The sequence below is a fragment of the Oreochromis niloticus genome, linkage group LG12 (genome assembly GCF_001858045.2).
Source record: "Oreochromis niloticus isolate F11D_XX linkage group LG12, O_niloticus_UMD_NMBU, whole genome shotgun sequence".
Classification (NCBI taxonomy): domain Eukaryota; kingdom Metazoa; phylum Chordata; class Actinopteri; order Cichliformes; family Cichlidae; genus Oreochromis; species Oreochromis niloticus.
In genome coordinates, this window is record NC_031977.2 from 28788583 (window position 1) to 28810587 (window position 22005).

Below are 22005 nucleotides of genomic sequence, written 5' to 3' on the forward strand. Positions count from 1 at the left end.
CTACATAAAGGAACTGATAAAAGTTAATTTTACAGTCTGTGTGATGATCTCTCCAGATTTTTTAAGGAGAATGTGAAGCGCCCTGAGGCAACTGCTGTTGTGATTTGGCACTATATAAATAAAACTGAATTCAACTGAACTCACTTTAATAAGAGAGGTCCAAAAAATCCCGTTGAGTTTCGTATCAATTTTACCTTTAAGCTTCTTTAAAAAAATTTTAATACACAGATGTTTTCACATCTGTCAGTGACAATCCTTACTAAACTTTGATACACAAGAAAAAGATATGAAACCATCTCGATATTTTTGAAACCAGAAGCATGCATGTTTGTCATCTGAAGACGGCACTCTGAGTGCACACCTTTTATGCTACCAATTTCTTGACATTAGAAATTTCTGAGCACTTTAATAGGATAAGATACAAGACACAACGTGCCAAATACAATTACTTGACTGAGAGCAACAGATATTGAAACGGCATCATGCTCTTGTGGTCTTGTCCTGCAGAGCTGGGATTAATTGATTATGAATAATTTCTAGGCAAAAGTGTAAAAATATACAGTAATGTTTGGGACAAAAGTGATTTGGCAAGAACATGCATACAAGAGAAATCTCACTTTATTTCTCTCAGTCTTAATGAATTTCAATTTGACAATCTTAACTGTACTATTTGTAATGTCCCTAACCAAAATTTGGCTACAACTTTGACCACCACATGGCAGCTGGAAAGTCTTGACGTAGCTACTCGCCCCTTTCTTGAAGTAGTAACAAATATTAAAGAATTTGCAACTAAGCTAATCATATAGCTTCATTCTATGTCATATTTTTTATATGAAAAATCTCTCAAAAAACATTTTAAAACCTGTTTGGACTGTCATTAACAGTTACATATTCGTAGATATCAGCATCTTTTATCACTCTACAAGAAATGTTGTTAATCAAGGATCATTTTTACTCTTGAAGAGCTATCGTGTTTGTTTGTTTGTTTTCCATAGGAAATGAGCATGGTGTCTTTCTGGGAGACTCTAGTGGTGATGAGGGCCTCCTTCCAGCTGTTTCAGTCATTGTATGCTGTCCCATTGACTAAAACACTGGTACTTCCTCTGCCTCTCCATTGTATTTCCTACATCTTTCAGGGCGGAGTTAATGCTGTATCTACTCACAAGTTGTGAAAGTACTGCTGGCTCTATTTCACATTAAATTGACATATCTATTGAATAAATGTTTTGGATAGGTTGCCGTTTTTGGAACCAGTAAGAAAAACTTCAGACGTCTTCCTGTTTACTACAGCTGCTCCACGGGATGGTGGTGGATACGTCAGTGGTCACAAGCTGACCCTCAACAAGCTCACAGCTGAATACATCATAATGATCCATTCAAGAGAGTGCTGGGTGACCACCATGCAAATGTTTTATTTGTTATTAAAATATTCTTACAGAGTATCATCTCATTCTTGAGTTATTATTGATCCACATAAAGATAAATCATTATCATACAGTGAAATTTGACTTTAAACGCCACAGAATCATGATGCAGATATCAGATTTATTGATGAAGATGTTGATTGTCACATTTCCTGGATTGAATTTGTTAAAAAAAAGAAAAAAAAAGTGAAGAATATATTTATATAAATAATGAAATGCTTTTTAGGAAAATATTTCTGTATGCATTAAAAAAAAACCAAGTTTGAATATACTGAATTCAATCTGATGTTAGTGTTTTTTCTTTACCCCCCTGGTTTTTAATGTCAGATTAACTTCAGGTTCTGTTATGCAAATTAGTGCATCTGTTAAAGTCATTAGTGGTGGTGCATAAAGGAGAAGATGAAGGGAAATTCAACATATATGAAAGAAAGTTTCATGCTGGTAACAAATATTGCCCCAGTCCAATATTCACAGCACCGTTTCAGTTTAGTTATTATTCAGCTTTCCTTTTTGTCTTTCCTTTCCTGACACAGCACCTGTGCAAGCAGAAACTGCAGGTCTTGATGAAGATGAATATGAGGAGTAGATCTACGGTGAGGAAGAAGCCCAGGACATCCAGGCTGAGATACTGGTACCAGGTGAGCTCATGGGCCTGGACCCTCAAGTGCTTGGCCCCTTTGTTTCTCAGTGTGAACTCGATCCAGAATACTGCCTCTTCCAGAGCACTCATGGGTCTGTCGTGGTGGATGCTGGACAGCCGCATAGCATTTTCTTTGTACCTGTGAATGTGCATATAGGTTCAAAAAATTAACCTTTGAATTGTTATACTTTGATTTTTTTTTTGCCAGACAATACAGGGATGTATTTCAAAACTCTAAAACTGATAACGCCTCAAGTTAAAATTGACATCTAGAGATATTTCAATCATTTGGTGGTCTTTGAAGCTTTTTAGTGGTACTTCAACTATCATGCTCATTAGACCCTTGTTCCTTCATGACCTGCTATTGTCCATCCGTCCATCATTTGGACTCTACTATAAGTCACGCCCCCTAACAAAAACTTTCAATCATGAACTTTATAAAAAAGATAGAAGTAAAATAAGCTTTGAGACCAGTGAGACCACAAGATCATTGTCAGAGGGTTTACTGAGGTTATAGAAGTTTAACCCAGTAAGGCTTTCTTTGTGTTAGCTGGCTCCACAAAACTTAAAACCCCAGTTGGAGATGACAGGTATCACGACAATGGTTATGAACTTTCTTTGTTAAGCCAGGCCCTCTGCTTTAGGATCTGTGTGCGCTGAAATACAAATGTGTGTTTTGCAGGTCATTTGACTCTTGTTCTGCATACTAGAGGTGTTATCTGATGATAACATTGTCATTAAATTTTTCCAATCAACATAAAGTTAGTAATGAACTGTTGTAAAGAAAACCAGAGATTAATGCTGCAGAATTAGTTTCCATTTAGTTCCAGTTAATAATTCTATTGTTGAGTGTACTCAATTTTGCATGCTTTTTAAAAATGTTTTTAAAGCGCATTGTGTTCTGCGTCCTGATTGGCTGTAGACCATTGTCAATCAACCTCGTGCCGTGTCTCCTGTACAGTACAGAATGCGTTCAGCTTGTCAAATTGACATAAATCTTTGATCGCTAGCAGTGTGACTCTGGAGTGCTGTACTGTACGTTTGTAAGTTTTCTCCCCAACAAACACAACAATGCCGACGAAACGTTTTGCACCGTCAAAGGGAACCCTGGGGACCTTTGGTTTCATTCTATAATACTGGACTTTTTATTTTTTCTATGAAAGTTTGAAAGTGTTTAAACAAGAGAGAAAAGTGTGAAAATGTTTGTGCCTGTCTGAGAAAAGTGTATAAAGTGTGTAGTGAGGGGTTTTACAGCCTTAAAGCATCTATAATAATTGTAAAAAATAAAGTTGGCTACTTCGTGGATTTCACCTATCGCGGATTATTTTTGGAACGTAACTCCTGCGATAAACGAAGGACCACTGTAATCCATATTTATGGTATGTTTTGCTTGGCCTTCATACTTTTCGAGCCCACATTCATCTTTGCTATAAAATCTATACTTTCATAATCCAAAGCACAGATAGTTCAAAGAACTCACGATTTGTCATTGATGACTGTGTTGATTGCATCTCTAAGATCTTCAGTTGTCATGAAGTTCACATTGAGAATAACTGCAGCTCCTTTAGCCTTCATATGGACCATGTTGTCTGGCTGGTCACCAAACATGGGGATGCCCACCATGGGAACGCCGTGGTAGATGGCTTCATAAATCCCGTTTGTGCCTCCATGGGTGATGAAAGCTCTAGTTTTAGGGTGACCTAAGACATGTCAAATAACCATGAAACATCTGGAGTAAGTTTTTCACACATGGACAGCAAAAAGCTTTCAATAAACCTGAACAACTAATTTGAGCTGATTTGAGTATTTTTGTAAAAATTCTTAGTTGGCAGTGTTACTGTGAACTTTACCGTCTCTGTGGCATCTGATTTCGTTAGCATAATTTCTCATGGCATAAAAGGCAGACATAGATAGAAATAACTGTGATTGGCACCAACTTTACTTACCCAGGAGGTCATTCTGAGGAATCCAATCATATATTCGAGTGTTGGCACCCAAAGTTTCTGGCTTTTCTCCTCTGTATCTCCATAGCACCTTTAAATAGAAAGTTCACATGGTATTTTTTCATTATATCTTATCATACTTATTTATTGTAGTACATATATCACATTATTTTATTGTTGTTGTTTTTTTCAGCATAACTAAACTTACACTGATCGGCTAAGTAGCTGCGGGAGTTGTTAATCAGTTAAAGGTTGTGCAGGTAGTACTTCAATATGTAAATGGCCTGTATTTATATAGCGCCTTAACAGTCCCTAAGGACCCCAAAGCGCTTTACATATCCAGTCATCCACCCATTCACACACACATTCACACACTGGTGATGGCAAGCTACATTGTAGCCACAGCCACCCTGGGGCGCACTGACAGAATGTTACAATATGTAACTTGTAACACTGAAAGAAGGTTTGCCGTCTCCCAGCACAGTGTCATGAGCATGGAGGAGTTTCTAGTTAAATGATATTTTGGAGAGGTATATCCATGGAGGGATGCATAGACCTACAGACTAGGCAACAGTACTTTTACTGCATTTAGGTATGTGGATAAAATCCTTGGACCCATTTTCAGACCCTACACTGATGCACTGGGCCCTGGGTTCTTCTTGATGCACAACAATACGCAGGCTCATGTGGCAGGAGTATGCTGGCAGTTTCTGGAGGATAAAGGAATGGATACCGCTGACTGTCCCCTACACTGGCCTGACCTAAATCCAATCGAACATCTTTGGGACATTATGTTTCAGTACATCCAACACCGCCAGTTTGCACCTCAGACTCTAAGGATCTAAGTGATGCCCTGGTACCTATCTGTGAAGTCGTCTGTAACTACAGAGTACCCTGTTTGAGTTGCTGCAATAATATTTCAGCAAAATAGACTAGCCTGCCGCATCATTTTTTCATTTTCATTTTCAGTGCGTCTTTGAATTCAGCACTTGCTAGGTTGTCTTTCCCTTTACATGTTGTGGCAACTTTTTCCTTTTATTCCTAACAGTTTACCCAGTCAGTACCACTATAGATATTCAACATGTTTTTTGCACACTGAGATCTAATGGGTTTTCAAAGGGTACTTTTAAAATACACTGCTCAGAAATATTAATGTGAAATTTAAAAGAATAAGGATATAAAAATGAAGTAAGCGGATTCCCACAAGGTACATGCAACTTGAATAATAATTGTTAATTACAATACAAAATGTTAAGAAATAGTAACTCATTTATGATGGTCAGAAGTAGAGCACTTGGTAATTGGTTATCTAAAACATGAAAAACTACTCAATGCTTTGCACAAACTGATTGCAGTTGGCACAAAGATTATCCTCTGACCTTTTGTGGGATCTGAGCGAGGCCTGAGGCTATCATGTTTGCCTTCTCCTTGGTGACGTTGTTGATCATGGATCCTAAAGTGAAGATCACAATGCCATCATCTCCAGAACTCTGCACAAATTCCTCCAGATCCTGCAACAAGTCGAATATTATCCCACTGCCAGCCAACCAGCAGTTTTTGCATTTTTGTTCAACATTTTGATGGCTTCACTGCTCCTGGCAGGAATATTCTGTGATGTAATGATTAATCAGATGGTAATAGTTGAGTGTCCTTACCTCTGGTAAAGGTTTAGCAGGTCTGCAGTGGATCCCACCAACATATTTGAAGTTGGGGAGGAAAGGACGAGGGAATTCAAAATCCCAGTAGGTTCGGATTAACCAGATGTCTGCTTTACTCATCAACTCACAGGCACTGGTGGGAGTTCCTGTTGCAATGCATGAATAATAGACATCAACATATCACTAATAGTTCATGCAGGTTGTATTTTCTTGGGCAGGTTTGATGGGATATAAAAACACTACATTTAAATCTTTAGCAGACTTCAAATAATGTTGTTGTTGTTTTTTTAAACCTAGTGCTTCATGTCCATTTTCTCACCTTTGACATCAGAGTAATATCTGTCTAATACTTTCCAAGAAAACTGATCAATCACGATGTCTTGAAGAGCGTAGAAGAGAAAGTTCCACACTCTCTCTGAGAAGTCCATCTTATCTGTGAGTTTGCTCATAGCACCGGGAACAAAGGATGGTGGAGCAGGCATCTGACCACAATGCCTCTCCCAGTTATTAACTAAGGAGAAGCGCAAGGAGAAGACGAGTGGGATCCCCAAAATATCTGCTACCAAGTCACTGCCAGGGTAGATGGGGTCAGCCAAGAGTAGGTCATAATTTCCTTCTTTCAACTTCTTCATGACGGCTTCTGATTTCACCACACCGTCCAAATACTGGATAGAAAACTGCAGGTCAGTTTTCATTATGTCAATGAATCTAATGTAGAGCTCCAAGTAGTTCATATAATCAATCTCATATACATTGAATTGGAGGAACTCTTCTAGAAACTCCTCCATAGCCTCCAATGAGAAAGAGACGTTGAAGGGCTCATAGTGAAAGCGGGCAGGTTCATTGGTGTTCATGTACATTGACGAGCTCGGGACCAGTACAGTCACCTGGTGTCCCCTGTCAACCAATGTCTCCAGAACAGGCTTCATGTTTATCCAGTGGCTGCCTTCGGTGTACCACACCAAAATGTTCCCTCCATTTGCACTCCATGTCACACAAAGTACCAACAGGATGCAGGCAGAGAGACGCAGCTCCATGAATGTCAGCAGGAAAACCAGCTGTGGTCTGATCCTTTGGTGAAAGCATGCCAGGAAAAATAATCATTAACTCAATAAAGGTGAACTCTGGCTCACTTCTTTGAGTACTGCATTGGTCATTTCATAATGGGTTATAAAGTAATGATAGTAAAGTTGACAGTACTGAAAAAAACAAGAGTAATATCTAACTTGTATGAGAATTAAAGAAATAAAAAGGATGTCAAAGCCTGATGTTGTAATTGTTAGCTGAGGAGAGGCAGAGTCAAGTAATAGGAAACAGTAGTCATTTCAAATGTCGAATTCACCAAACTTCTCTATGATATGTCCACGAACCCGTGTCACATCTGAAGATGTAAAAAACCAGAGTATACTCAACAAAGTATTCAACAGGATACAACCTGAAATACTGCAGTTATTTAAGTTTTTCTAAAAATTTGACATAAGCCGGAGAGCCGGCACTGACAGATGAAATGTGATTGGTCGGGGCAGAGGAAGCAAAAGCAACCCTACCAGAATCCATCAGAACGGCATAACTTTCTCCAAGTAGCTGCTCTTTAATTGTGCTACTATGTCTGTAAAGAATACACCAAAGCAAGTAAGGTGGTTTTTAATATTAATACAACTTTTTATTTAAAACACCACCAACAACAAATTAACACATTTTTGGTGCCTGGAACAGAATTTAAAAGACTGCGGCACCGTCTATAGGCCCAGATGCTCTCCTAAAGATAAGTATCTACAAAACTCCTAAAGGGATTGTTAAGGATGGAACCATAAAATGACGGGGAAATGAAAGGACAAACACACTCAAGATGATTACTGGTCAAAGAAAACCCTAAACTGGATTTAACTAAGGAACTGACCTTAGTCTAGGTCAGGGGTCGGCAACCTGCGGCTCCGGAGCCGCATGCGGCTCTTTAGTCCTTATACTGCGGCTCCGCCTGGATTGGGCAAATACATTAGAAGTATTTAGCTGAAGTGTATTTTATTTATGTCAGTTCTTTTTAACTCGTAGTTCTAAGTTGGAAGATTATTGTGATATTGAAATATAAAAATAAAATTATATTCTATTATTTTTTCATCGCTCAAAATAAGAGTCACACTCGCGGAAGCCGGTATACCCGCCGAAACGCCGTGCATTTATCGAGACTTTCAACCCCAGGTAGGCCAATTATGGATCTTCGGATCCATATTATGTCAGCAGCTGTTCTCCACTGTAAACTATGTTAAAGACAAACACCGTTCACGCCTGACAGATGACAGTCCTGCGTAAACTGACTTCGTATAGCCCCGATTTGCGGACTCTGTGCGCAGAGGTTCAGGAGCAGAAGTCCCATTGTAAACAAATCACGGCAGACCCGACGATGTTTCCATGAACACGCTTTTGAGAATCTCTTTATTGACCACTTTTCACACACGGTTGCTGTACGCATACAGCCGGCTGTAGCTTTTCAGCTCACAGTCCGACATACACCACCAACAACACAACAGCATAGATAACGCAGACGTAAAGGCAGCGAGGCGTGATTGCGGGTGTCGCTCAGGTGCGTCCGCCTCCCCTGCAGCGGCGCTGCAAACCACGTCCCGCCGCACGCATTAACCAGGTAAAATACATATTTAGGCAGAATTTTGCAAATATCTATTTTTCATTTTCAGCAGCATAGTGCTTTTTTCCAATTATTTTTTAAGAGTCAGGTCAAGGCTCCAACAGCGCAAAGGCGATATAAGGGTGGCGGCTGACAACAGTTTTTGTTTGCTACATGCATCATTTTAGTTCAGCTGGGTGTCTTTCCTTTTGTTATATTTCTTTAAGAGTTCAAAATGTGTTGATTACATAAATATAATTTAATTTTCTCTGTAGCACTTCATGGATTTCATAAGCAGCACACCTTAGTTGTTCACACAAAGCATAAAGATAAAAAACAATATATACAGTGTTATCTTCATTTTAGATGTCAAAAAGTATTTGCGGCTCCCAGTGTTTTCTTTTGCGTGGAAACCGGGTCCAAATGGCTCTTTGGGTGTAAAAGGTTGCAGACCCCTGGTCTAGGTGCTTAACGGTGAGATATTGCAAATAAAACCACTGAAAAACACTAAAGTTTTATTCCAGGCACAAGCTTTATATCGTGTGTGTGTGTGTGTGTGTGTGTGTGTGCGTGCGTGCGTGCGTGCGTGTAAGTAAACAATTTCTAAGTTAGCCTGCTGCCTGAACCTGACATCAACAGCTCGATGGAACAAAATCCCCCTCGAAAGAAATTACGTTTCTGTCACGAGAAATACAAGCGAGAGAAAAAAAAACACAAAGCCACAAGGAAAAACAAACAAAAAAGTAAAGAAAACAATCTTCGAGAATGACAGGTCGCCAAAGTTGTGGCCGTTATACAACCTTGATTTAACGTGACCACAATACCGGAAGGCATTAAACTCGGGCCGCTGAAGGAGACATGACCGAGCTCCCTAAAATAAAAGTACAAAGTATCAGTATGGATGTAACTGCTTGCACAACATGGGCAAAATGTCTCTAAGAGCAGCTTACCAGAGTAAAGAGACGCTGAATCCCGACAGCAGGTGACAGAACAGCGGCTCAACACCGCCGAAAGTAAACACGGGCCTGAATCCGCTAAAACTTCCCTGACTGTCAAGTGACTCCGGACCGGACCCGCCCCGGATGTACCACAGGCTCAATACCGGATCCGTAACACCGGGTCCACTTGCACAGCGGGAAGGATCATGATCGCAGTCGCAGATGTGTGGAGTCATTGTGTGGAACAAATCATTTTCCAGTTCATCTGGTCTGGATCTGTGTTGGATCCGTTCGTAGTGGCTGATTTTTGAGCAGATCCTTTCAAGATGAAATGTAGCTGAGTAACATGTTCGTGGCTCTACAAAAGCTTAGGGTTTTCTTATAACACATTTGCCTTTGATGATATTTGCAATGCTACTTTGAAAGTTCAATGTGAAATGGGGTTTAATAGTAACTCAGTAAAACATCTCAATGCCCAGTGTCAGAGAGCCGTTGGCTATCAGTGAAGGCTGATATTAGTTCAGATTAGAGATGCTCACACTGGAGAATATTAAAACAGAGTGTTTTCTGATTATAATTTTTTTAATCCAGTTCAGAAATGTCAGAAATAATTAAATCCTCTGTCTAAAAAAGCCCATCAGTAAAATGTTCATAAACTGTACTAGTTTATTACTCTTAAGTATTTTAACTTTAACAATATTTTTCAGTACATTCATACATCAGCTTTAGACAATTAAGCGCAATCATTGTGGAATATCATTATTTGAACTAAATTATTTGCAACTCAAATGAACAAAACTAAGCAAATCAGTTAGGTTAGGTAGAAGTCATGTTTTGGAGATGTACAAAACAAAAAAATCAGTGTTTCCCACACAGCGATTTTAAGATTTAGGTAGATGAACGGCTGTTAGCCCCATTTCCTGTTTTTCTAGCTGGCTTGTCACCGTTGTCGCTGTAGTGACAATCCACTAAATCACTTAAGACTGCAGTTGGACAGACCACATTATCACCCTTATATTGACTGCAGCTAGATCTTGTTCTGCCCACGAGATCTGATGGGAACTGAAATTCCATCACCCAAAAAAGAGCGCCAAGTCGCCTGCCTTCGACATGGTGATGAAATGCCAATATAGTTGCCCACAAAAATCTTAAGAGTTGAAGCACCCCGACATTTTCAAAAAGATGTGCCACAGTGCCTGCAATGGACAGAAGACTGGGTCCAAACAACTGACCCTGCGCCATGAAGAATGAGATGTCACTCAAGTTCATATACATGTGAAGGCAGATGGGAAATAATGCAAATACTTTTGGCAAGATAGAGTATCTTAACTGTGCTATTTGTATCTTGGTGCATGCTCAATCATCCAGGTAAGTAAATTCCAAAAGGTTGATTCTGTTCATCTGGACGTGTCATTTTCAGTGGGAGAAATGTTTCGTCACTCATCCAAGTGACTTCTTCAGTCTCAGTTGACTGCAGGTTTCCCCAACATTATAAACAGTACATCTGCACAATGACTGAAATCAAGGAAAAGTGTCTGAACTTCTTTAAGTTTCCTTGAAGATGTTTCACCCAGATGTTTCACCCAAGAAGCTTCTTCAGTTTTAAGAACAATTGGTGGAGAGTCCCAGATGTTAAGCCCTGTGGGAGTGTCCCCAAGAGGGTCATGGGCACCCTATTGATCCTCTAAGACCATTGATCACTGATCAGTGACCATTGATCAATGGCCATGAGTACCATTCACAGAGAGTTGGGGAATGGCTACAGTTGGAGGTTGTTTGGTTTCTCTGATGTATAAGTCCTGGCAATCCTACTGGCACTTAACAGCGTACACTGCATTACTCTGTTTGTGTCGGGGGACCCGATCCTTGGGGTGGACCAATTTTTTGGGGCATCATGTTTTGGGGTTTAAAAGCCACAGAGACGCGGTGTTTAGAAAATCGCGTCTCAACTGTTCCAATACTCCTGACACATAAGGGATCACTAAGGGTTTTTGCTTAGGCAGCAGTTGACCATCTCTCCTGAATCAGCTGGAGCTTTCATCAACTTTTAAACGTCCCCCATTACTGATGGAAATCTCACAGTCTAAGAAGGCTAACCTGCTACTTTTCATATCCTCCCTGGTGAATTTGAAGCGTTGGTCCACCGAGTTAATGTGATCAGTGAATTGTGGTACATCCTGAGATTTGATTTTCACCCAGGTGTCATCCACATCCACATACCTGAACCAATGTGTGTGCTGTTTGAAATTACCGTCTGCAAAAATGAACCTAAAACTTTCACCACCAGGTGGCAACACTTTACTGAAATAGAAACAAATTCACAGTTTGCTCTGACATAATTAAGCTAATCATGAATAGCAACTGTGTTTGTATGAAACCGTTTCACAAAAAGCTATCTTAGCAAATGTATTTGAACTGTCCGTAACAGATTGCTATTCCTACGTGTCATCATAGGCAACAACATCTCTTATCTTATCAGTTCACAAGAAATGCTGTTAATTGAGTATCATTGATTCATTTTACTCTTGAACAGCTGTAAGCTGCTCCAATGTTATTTTCTTTGGAACTGAACATGTTATCTTCTGGGAGGATCTGGTAGTGATGAGGACCATGTTCAAGGTGTTCAAGTCACTGTTTGCTGTCCCCTTGAGTAGGACACCAGTGCTTCCTCTGCCTTGCATTGTATTACCTACATCTTTCAGGACAGAGAACATGCTACATCGACTCAGTGCACCATTTTAGTGGTATTACATGACAATATAGTGGATGCTGGGGAAGGTCAAAGAAGATAGAAAAAAATGATTGGAATAATATAATTCCTAAACTGTTTATAAATAAGAAGAAATAAAGGCACAGAAGGAATTTTGTGTGTGGGTGTGTGTATTTGTGGGGGTTTTTTCTTTTAAAAAACAAAACTCAACATCCAATCAGCATTTGGTTTTTAATGTCAGATTAACTTCAGGTACACTTCTGCAAATTGGTGCATCAGTTAAAGTAGTTAGTGGTGATACATAAAGGAGAAGATGAAGGACATTCAACATAAATGAAAGAAAGTTTCATGTAGGTAACAAATACTTTCCCCAGCCCAACATTCACAGCACCATTTCAGTTTAGTTGTTATTCAGCCTTCCTTTTTGTCTTTCCTTTCCTGACACAACACCTGTGCAGGCAGAAACTGCAGGTCTTGATGAAGATGAATATGAGGAGTAGAACTATAGTGAGGAAGAAGCCCAGGACATCCAGGCTGTGATACTGGTACCAGGTGAGCTCATGGGCCTGGACCCTCAAGTGCTTGGCCCCTTTGTTTCTCAGCGTGAACTCGATCCAGAATACTGCCTCTTCCAGAGCACTCATGGGTCTGTCGTGGTGGATGCTGGACAGCCGCATAGCATTTTCTTTGTACCTGTGAATGTGTATATGGGTTTAAAAAAAAAATCAGCTTCAATCATTTACTGTACGTAAAAAAATAAAATGGCCCATGTGACAAATAACAGATTAGTAAAGTCCTATTTTGAAGCCTTGACTTGAGCATGATTAACTGAGAATCTGAGGTTACTGCACATTCATAGGGTAATGATGCAAAGTAGCCATGCCCTAAAGTGTTGACATCTGTTTTATTTTAAATGTGACCATAATTTAGGAGCGTTTTGTGTTGAAAGAGCTATAAAGTTGTATATCCTCTTATATGGATTTCTGCAGAGGCAGACTTCACTTTTCATACTCTGAGCCTACATCCATCCTTTCTTTGAATGTTTTTTTGTTTTACAGTCTATGCTTTCAGTACCTAATCCAAAGCACAGATAGTTCGGAGAACTCACGATTTGTCATTGATGACTGTGTTGATAGCGTCTCTAAGATCTTCCGTTGTAATGAAGTTCAAGTTGAGAATAACTGCAGCTCCTTTAGCCTTCATATGGACCATGTTGTCTGGCTGGTCACCGAACATTGGGATGCCCACCATGGGAACTCCGTGGTAGATGGCTTCATAAATCCCATTTGTGCCTCCATGAGTGATGAAAGCTCTAGTTTTAGGATGACCTGACACATGCCAAATAACCGTGTGACATTGAAAGTTAGTTTTTTACATTTGGACAACAGGAGGATTTCAACAACCTGGAACAGGGGATTTTAGCTGAAACTGATTTGCACATTCAAACAGCTAACTCTATAGTGCAACAGAAGAAGAGAGAGAGAAAAAAAATCCCAGCCTAATCAACACAGCAGGTTTGCACAAGAAGTAATAAGTTATCAGGATAGTATGTCCGAAAATTCTCAGTCTTCAAATTGTTTCCTTGTGTCATAAAAAGTGCTCACAGCTTCCAAAAATACATTTAACCTCGTAGGACCTGGCATCCACATATGTGGACATGGCATTTTGGGTTGTCTAGACCAAAATACTAAATTTTGCACAACAAGGGCCTGATATCCACTTATGAGGACATTATACTGCCACTGTTCTATTGTAATTTTAAACAAACAATTTTAAACCTCATATGTGGATCTCATTTTTCTCAGAAACAAAAAACAGGTAAAAAAAAAAAAAACAAAATCTGGAAATTCATTGTTTTTACATTCATCAGGTCCCAACATGCCCAAATATAATTTATAATTTCTGTATAATTTCTGCCCATCCAAGCCCATATCCATGAGTACCAACATTACTTACCCAGGAGATCATTCTGAGGGATCCAGTCATATATTCTAGTGTTGGCACCCAAAGTTGCTGGTTTTTCTCCCCTGTATCTCCACAGCACCTATAAACAGTAACACATTTCTAAGCTTACACTGTGTTGTCAGTGTATTGTGGTGTTTTTGTTGGACACAGTGTATCAAGTTGGTGACAAAGAATTTTCACACTCTGAATTAAAAAACAAAACAAACTTAAGTTGGCTTGTTCCCACAAGGGAGGGGAACTTGAAATGTCCAATTTGTAATGTCATTAATAAATGTAGTTATCTGGAACATGAAAAACTACTCCATGCTTTACAAAAACTGATTATAGCTGGCACAAAGATTATCCTCTGACCTTTTGTGGGATCTGAGCGAGGCCTGAGGCTATCATGTTTGCCTTCTCCTTGGTGACGTTTTTGATCATGGATCCTAAAGTGAAGATCACAATGCCATCATCTCCAGAACTCTGCACAAATTCCTCCAGATCCTGTAACAAGTTGAATATTATCCCACTGCCAGCCAACCCGCTGTTTTTGCATTTTTGTTCAACATTTTGATGGCTTCACTGCTCCTGGCAGGAATATTCTGTGATGCAATGATTAATCAGATGGTAATAGTTGAGTGTCCTTACCTCTGGTAAAAGTTTAGCAGGTCTGCAGTGGATCCCACCAACATATTTGAAGTTGGGGAGGAAAGGACGAGGGAATTCAAAATCCCAGTAGGTTCGGATTAACCAGATGTCTGCTTTACTCATCAACTCACAGGCACTGGTGGGAGTTCCTGTTGCAATGCATGAGTATCACCAAACGTATCACCAATAATTCATAGAAGGCATCGTATTTTCTTAATCAGATCTGATGAGATATAAACCACTGCATTTATAGTATTAGCAGATTTAAAAAAATGTTTTTTTTAAACCAGTGCTTATTGCCTATTTTCTCACCTTTGACATCAGAGTAATATCTGTCTACTTTTCCAAAAATGTGACTCATCGCGATGTCTTGAAGAGCGTAGTAGAGAAAATTCCACACTCTCTCTGAGAAGTCCATCTTATCTGTGAGTTTGCTCATAGCACCGGGAACAAAGGATGGTGGAGCAGGCATCTGACCACAATGTCTCTCCCAGTTATAAGCTACAGAGAAGCGCAAGGAGAAGACGAGTGGGATTCCCAAAATATCTGCTACCAAGTCACTGCCACGATAGATGGGGTCAGCCAAGAGAAGGTCATAATTTCCCTCTTTCAACTTCTTCATGACGACTTCTGATTTCACCACACCGTCCAAATACTGGATAGAAAACTGCATTTGAGTCTTGATTATTTCACTGAATCTGATGTAGATCTCCCAGTAGCTCATATAATCAATTTCGTACATGGAGAATCGAAGGAATTCTTCTAAAAAATCCTGCATGGCGTCCTTTGAGAAAGAGACGTTGAAGGGCTCGTAGCGAAAGCGGGATGGCTCATTGGCATTCATGTACAATGACGAGCTCGGGACCAGTACAGTCACCTGGTGTCCCCTGTCAACCAATGTCTCCAGAACAGGCTTCATGTTTATCCAGTGGCTGCCTTCGGTGTACCACACCAAAATGTTCCCTCCATTTGCACTCCATGTCGCACAAAGTACCAGCAGGATGCAGGCAGAGAGACGCAGCTCCATGGTGTCTGAATGTCAGCAGGAAAACCAGCCGTGGTCTGATCCTTCTGTAAAAGTATATAAGGAAAGATGATTATTAAATAAATCTGAACTCTGACTCACTTCTTTCTATGAACCATTGCTTATTTTAGCGTGCGTTAAAACGTAATAACCATAAATTTGACAGTGTTGGAAAAAACAAAACAAACAAATAAGAGAAAAACACTAGGAAATGAAAAAAGTTTTCAGAGCACCAGTTTGTGGTTGTTAGTATAGTACAGGTAGAGTGAAATTTCAGTTATATAGGCTTATACATAACTCCCACAACATATGCGGAACTTAGTAAGTAATAGAGTTAGTAATATGATGTCTCATACTTCTGATCCCTTCCCTTTTTTAAAAAAGCCTCCTGTTTCACACAAAGTCTCTGCACGCCCTTCGTCACTACTTACTGCTACATCTACGATGTAAATCTGGATTATGGATGCTAGAGTTTTATATCTGACCTTGGAAAATGTTGCATCGGTGCATTCCTAGCTTAAAACTAGTGGTTAGTTCCAGCATCTCTGCAAGTTTGTGTGTTCTTTGTCTTTGTTATTTTTGTCTGGCATGTTAGGTGGTTTAGTGACTCTAAATTAAACCCAACATTGCCTGTGACCCGTCCAGGTTGCATCCTGCCTCTCTCTAAACATCAGGGGATGGTCCAGGCTACCAACCGAAAAAGTAGTTAAGAAAATAGATGGGTGAAGTTTTAGCTCTCAGTATCATGAACTGATCCTTACATTATTATGTTTGAGTTTCAACTTTGGTTTTTGAGCAAATACTTTCAGATCTGACAATATTCACTTGTGCCTCCAGTCCATATTTGGATAAGTCACCATGATACACTACGATGTTGAATTTTATACCATTAGCACTTAGCTGAAAGTCCTACAGTGTATAACTACACAATGTCTCCCAACATTTTAAAGACTCGTAGTAGAAAGATATCCAGGAGCAGAAAGAGGCAGCTGATTTCAGAAATCTGCTGAGGCCAGAAGGGTCGGAAGAGTTGTCAGCCATGCCTTCAGGAATCGTTGTTGTTCTTGGGAAATGTCACTGCTGACTGTTTGGGCGTGTAAATCTTAACTCTGGGTACTTTGTCCCCCTCATTAACATTGTAGATTCCTTTTGACACTGGATTCAGGAGCGTCTGGAAAAACAATAAGCATTTGAATATTGGATTCAATGGCCTGCTGAGGCAGTCACTGGCCATTCAGTGTGCGAGTGTGTACTGTTTTCAACCTTAGACCTCCCCTGGTGGTGCGGTGGATGTGTGAGAGTGAGTGATCAATGAGTGATTAACCAGCAGAATCACTGAGCCCCTAACTGTGCTTTTGCCCTCATATTTAATTTTCTCTGGAACTCAACAATCTACCATTTCCTGTTTGCATTCCTACTGCTTCCACTTCTTCCTTCCTTGCTCTGTCTTCCCACCACAGGGTAAGGGGTTACAGCGCAATGCTTTTTGAAGTAGACATTTGCATAATCAGATTAGGATGTGTGATTGTCAGTGGGCTCCCCCATCAGAGGGTGCTCCAGAGGAGAGAGGGTGCTGTCCAGCCCAACAATGGAAGACTCCCCTCCTCTCACTATCCAACCAGCCCTGCACCTGCATCCCACCCAGCCACCCAGCCACCCACCCACCCACCAACCCGTGCTGCAGGTCGGCAGCTTCGCAAGTCTATGCTTGGACTCGGAAGGGTAAGAGAGAGAGCGAGAGGAAGGTGCAGGGGGAGGAGGAGGGGTTCGAGTGCGTGATGGGAGTGGGAGGGCAGGGGTTGAGCTGAGATATTTAAACATGCAGAGTGTGAATTGGCTTTAAGGGGATAAAGAGCTCAGGGCCTATCGGTTGGCACCCAACTCCAGAAATTCTTTTTCATGGGCGCCTCAGCCGAGAGAGCGAGGGGCTGCCTGCACTGATCTGGCCCATTGTGATAACGGATTCAGACAGTGTGCTAGACGCTGATAAGGAAATGTGCTCTCAATAGACGATTGCCCACATACTTGGGAGAGAATAGTCAATCAGGCAAATATACTTGGTGGAGGGAATGAGAAGCGTACAGATTTGTTATTATTTCTCAGTGCATGGTTTCATAATCCTTGTGGAAAGTTGAGGTCAGAGTTATGCTCGCGCTGCCGTTAGGCGTTTTCTGTAAATAAGGTGGTTCAACAAAATGCTTTTTCACAGCCTTATAGCCTGTACGGAAAAGGCTTCACACGCCTTCAATGTCAGATGACTGAATTATGGAACATCATGATGACTTTCACCAAAACGTTCAGCCCACAAAGCAGTCCCCTGTTATTTTAATCTTTTTGCATTTTACCAGAAAGTTGCTCAATTTCCCGTTAAATTCCTCAAGCCATAAACAGTTCCTAAATTCATGTTATAGATGAGCCATACTGCTTGGTTGAAATATTTGTCATTCTGCCTCTACCATAGAATTCATTTAGTATTACTGCAGCATCACAAAGAGTCACCTGTCACTTCCCACAGGCCTGCAGTCACTGTGTCCAGCTGCCCTCTGCTCCGTTTACACACCATTAGCCGGAGTTTAACAGCCGGGGTGAAAGCGCCTAAAACCGACTCAGTGTTTACTCTGCAGCTCAGTTAGTTACTGCCTCTTGCCTGAAAACGGGGCCCATTTTCTGTAGTCACAATAGGCGATTAGACATGTAAATGTCTGACCTCAGTTTAACCGGCTGCCAAACAAGAAGACTGTTGATACTGTAGCTAGAGGTGAAAGAAATAATCCATTAATAGGTTTGCTGACTGAAAATTGATCAGCAGCTATTCTGATAATTAAAAAAAGGCCTAATTATTTACTGGCAGCAGTAAAAATAAGCAATGCAATGTAAAATTTCTTGTTTTTAAAGTACTGTAAACTGAATGTTGCTTTCAGAGTGTTTGTCGAAGAAAATATCTGAAGAGCACTTTGGATTATTAAACCCTATATATATATATATATTTATATATATATATGTATGTATATATTTGTATTATGTATATATTACATTTACTTTAGGGCTGCTAAATACTTTATGAAGCAACAGAGTGATGCTATCCTTTAAAAAATAAGAGAAAGAGAGCAAGAACGGCATTTGCACTCTGGTCATCTCAACAGTGTTTGACTCCAGAGCGACCTCTGACCTCAGAGGTTGCAAGTTAAGCGGTCACATTGAGCGCTCATCCCTCAGGCCTCTGGTCAGTAGACAGAGAGCAGAGGTCAGTTTTGTGTCCACACTGTCATCACAGGCGCTGCTGAAAGCAAATGTCTCTGGGCTTACAAAGACGCAGCAGCTTTGCTCTTAATTTCACATCAGCTGTGTTTCTGACTTAGTGTAAAAACCTACACTATCTATCTATCTATCTATCTATCTATCTATCTATCTATCTATCTATCTATCTATCTATCTATCTATCTATCTATCTATCTATCTATCTATCTATCAGAAATTATATATAGCATATTTATTGGTTATTGTTAATTATAAATTATTTTTGTTTTTTTTGAGAGTTTGTTTGTTTTTTGTTTTGTTTTTGTTTTTTTTTTACCTCAAAAAGGAGTAGGAGTGTCCACTTTCCTGTTTCCTCAAACAGTTTAGAATAGTGATTCCCAACCAGGGGTACAAATATCCCTGAGGGCACTTAATATTAGCATGACTAAAACAAAAAAAAGGAAACAAAATGTAAAAACAAAAATTATTGATAGCTAGAAGAAGTGCATAAATCATTTAAACACGGAGGATGGATGGGTGAAACAACTAGCTTTTGAAAATGAAACTGTTAGATAAAAAAAACAATAAAAGGTGGAAATGGCAAAGCAAATTAGTTAAAAGATGGAGTTTATTATCTAAAAGTATACAATTAAATTTTTGGTTAGCTGCATTGATACATACCTGGGGAAAGATGGGTAGAAGTCTGGATAATCTTTTTAACTCCTCTGAGCAGTTCATTTGTTGCATTATCTGATAATGATGATAATGCATTATCTGCATTATCTTTTATTGAAGTATCCTGAATGATTAGATTTCATATCAGCGCCTGGAGTAAATGTCAGACTGAAACTAGTCCAGATCCCCTTTTCTATAATAGGTTCAAATGATAAAATGTATCTATGTCTATGTGATTCAAAATTTGCTTACTGGGGGCTTTGAAACACTTTAGTGAAACAATTACTCATACTTAACAATTCAGAAGGTAACAAATCATTTATTAAATAAATAGTTCAAATAAATAACATACCTTATATTCACAAACAAACCAAAATAACTTACAAAAGAGGTATCAGAAGATAATCAGCACACTCTTAACAGGAGACAATCAACTTATTATTATTATTATCATCTTTGGCTATATGACATGCGTATTGTACAACAAATAACCAAGTGAAAACACAGCGAAGAGATTTGTGTACAATTACTGAAAGAAGATTGTCAGTTTTGCCAAAACCCAACCCGACTAGTAACAAATACTGACACTGTTGTGTGAAAGGGATGAGAAAAGGGGGAAAGGCTTTCGTAGGATTGATTTTTGTGAAGTGGTATAACCTTGATAATTGAAAAGAAAGGTCACATGTAGTCTTCTCTGGGAGGAGGGGGGCAGCATGTCGACTAGTGGGGAAAAAGTGCCCTTGGTTATTTTGAGATTATTTGCAGTCTTGGCTGAACCATTATCTATTCAAATTCCTTATTCAATCTTTTGCTCGAAATGAGAAATTCCTTAATCCCTTCCATTTTTCCTCATTGGCAAAACACCCCGATGCTGCAAAACTAAATTAGTTCCAGGCGGGCCGGCAACAAGGAATATTAACATAAAGACATGAGGGGAATAGTACATCCAGGTTTTTACACACCCATGCAGAACACAAATCAATTTCACCTGCAAATTATATTTCATAAGTTCAACACAGAGACGGTGCTCACTTTTCAGCCACGTTTGACTATCACACACTCTGCCCTGAGGGCAGACACACAACAGTCTTTACAGAGGACCAGATCAGTGCAGAAACCCCAGGAAGAAAGAAAGGGTCCAAAAGTTCACTCCAGAGTTGCTTCTGTTAGATGAGCTGCGGCTCTACCAGGCCTCAGAGCTGTCACAGCTGGATCCGGGCGACGGAGCCTCCGTGTCACTGGTCAGGGCCCAGGGGTGAGGAGGGGAGTGCAGCTGCTCCATGTTGCCTCTGAGAAAGGTGAGCAGGGCGCTGGGGGAGTGGCCGGCTGGCTGGCCGCTCTGGCTCTCCAGCAGCTGGACCAGGAAGTTGATGTAGCGCATGGCCAGGCGCAGGATCTCGTTCTTGCTCAGCTTCTTCTCCGGAGGATGGGTAGGGATGAGCTTGCGGAGCTCGGCAAAGGCAGTGTTGACGTTGTGCTGGCGCCAGCGCTCCCTCGTGTTGGTGAACACCTTTCTGGTCATGGTGCTGAGCTCAGCTGCAACAAGTGACACAACGTTAGGCTACTTAATTCAAGGCATGACAGTAATTTGTGTTTATTTTGAGTTTTTGGTTCCAAACTCAATGCAAGACAGAGAAAATGGATATAAAAGCTTTAAAATATATAAATAAGTAAATCATCAGTCACAGTGGTGGTGCTGAAAATGATAGGAGGAAGGTGGAGGCACCAGGAGCAGGGAGAAATTTGCAAATTGTTTTAAATCCCACAAAAGCATTTATCATAATTGATTCATTTGCTACCTATTTCTGCAATACGCAGCCTTTGTGTTTTTCTTCATATTTAAAGGCATATTCCAGAGTTTTTTTTGGCTGGCACAAGTGACACATCAAGTTCTTCTGCAGTGTTTACCATTTGCAAGCAATGAAGCTTTTAAATCATTAACAGATGGTATTTTAAACTACATTAGACACTATTTATTAAACTTCTTTTGCACTTAATATTTTGAAAACAAATATCTGCAGCTATCAAGCGTTTATTACAGCACATTAAATATCTACTATGCTACTATAAGTGGAAACATTGCCTCGGAGGAGGGAAAATCCTGGAGAATGAAGTCTCACCTGTACCTGTGTGTGGGAAATGTGCAGAAATCTCAGAGGCAGAGGTTCCTTTGTCATCAGTGTGTCCTGGAGACCAGTGTGAAGGTCCACTTAGACGCGTCTCCTCATGCTCACCGAGCTCCTAATGAATTAGAGGAGAGGGGAGAGACAGAGAGAGGGAGGGAGGGATGAGAGTGCCGAGTGCTCGCATCCCACATTTTTATAGCAGCGCGAGCTCCATTGTGTGACGTGTGCTGTCGTGGAGCCGCTGCGTGCATTGTGTGAGGTTGGTGTGATTGTTAAAACACATAACTCCTCCCTTTTCTGTCACTTGGAACAAGTGTGTGTGTGTTTATGATGCTGCTGTGTTTAAATGATTTGTCTTTATTTGTGGGGGCCTTTCTGCAGCTTTTATGATTTAACAGCTCTTTAAATGACTATT

At 40.2% G+C, this 22005-nt stretch overlaps 2 protein-coding genes and 2 long non-coding RNA genes across 8 annotated transcripts; 2 read left to right on the plus strand and 2 right to left on the minus strand.

The window, feature by feature from the left end:
- Positions 1-34: 34 nt before the first annotated feature.
- LOC112841805 (uncharacterized) lies at positions 35-1845 on the plus strand. Its single transcript, XR_003213182.1, has 2 exons — positions 35-1094; positions 1235-1845. It is a non-coding gene; the product is annotated as an uncharacterized LOC112841805 (long non-coding RNA).
- On the minus strand, positions 1398-15575 carry LOC100692828 (UDP-glucuronosyltransferase 2A1). Of its 5 annotated transcripts, none has more exons than XM_025896947.1 (8): positions 14848-15575; positions 9339-9348; positions 5985-6611; positions 5663-5811; positions 5387-5518; positions 4011-4098; positions 3545-3764; positions 1918-2203 (listed from the first exon to the last, which is right to left on the minus strand). In XM_025896947.1, exons 1-8 carry the CDS (start codon positions 15553-15555, stop codon positions 1918-1920), a joined length of 2220 nt encoding a protein of 739 aa, XP_025752732.1. In that variant the 5' UTR covers positions 15556-15575. The 5 variants fall into 5 exon arrangements, with proteins under 5 accessions (XP_019221076.1, XP_019221082.1, XP_025752732.1 ...); XM_019365534.2 differs by lacking the exon at positions 14848-15575 and adding an exon at positions 9089-9159 and having other exon boundaries at positions 5985-6736; positions 9239-9381; XM_019365531.2 differs by lacking the exon at positions 14848-15575 and having other exon boundaries at positions 1398-2203; positions 5985-6736; positions 9239-9477.
- Positions 6738-9082, plus strand: LOC112841803 (uncharacterized). Its single transcript, XR_003213180.1, has 2 exons — positions 6738-7575; positions 8753-9082. It is a non-coding gene; the product is annotated as an uncharacterized LOC112841803 (long non-coding RNA).
- Positions 15576-19773: 4198 nt separating the features above from the next.
- tal2 (T-cell acute lymphocytic leukemia 2) lies at positions 19774-21765 on the minus strand. The gene is made up of 2 exons (XM_025896954.1): positions 21585-21765; positions 19774-21000 (listed from the first exon to the last, which is right to left on the minus strand). Exon 2 carries the CDS (start codon positions 20984-20986, stop codon positions 20648-20650), a length of 339 nt encoding a protein of 112 aa, XP_025752739.1. The 5' UTR covers positions 20987-21000; positions 21585-21765; the 3' UTR covers positions 19774-20647.
- Between the last annotated feature and the right edge of the window lie 240 nt (positions 21766-22005).

Excerpts from the sequence above, each read along its gene's own strand:
- LOC100692828 (XM_025896947.1), bottom strand. The coding sequence starts at position 15,555 with ATGGAGCTGCGTCTCTCTGCCTGCATCCTGCTGGTACTTTGTGCGACA. Across the intron at positions 3,765-4,010 it reads TCCTCAGAATGACCTCCTGG|GTCACCCTAAAACTAGAGCT; the intron begins GTAAGTAAAGTT and ends GACATGTCTTAG. Across the intron at positions 2,204-3,544 it reads ACAGTCATCAATGACAAATC|GTACAAAGAAAATGCTATGC; the intron begins GTGAGTTCTTTG and ends GCACATTCACAG.
- tal2 (XM_025896954.1), bottom strand. The coding sequence starts at position 20,986 with ATGACCAGAAAGGTGTTCACCAACACGAGGGAGCGCTGGCGCCAGCAC.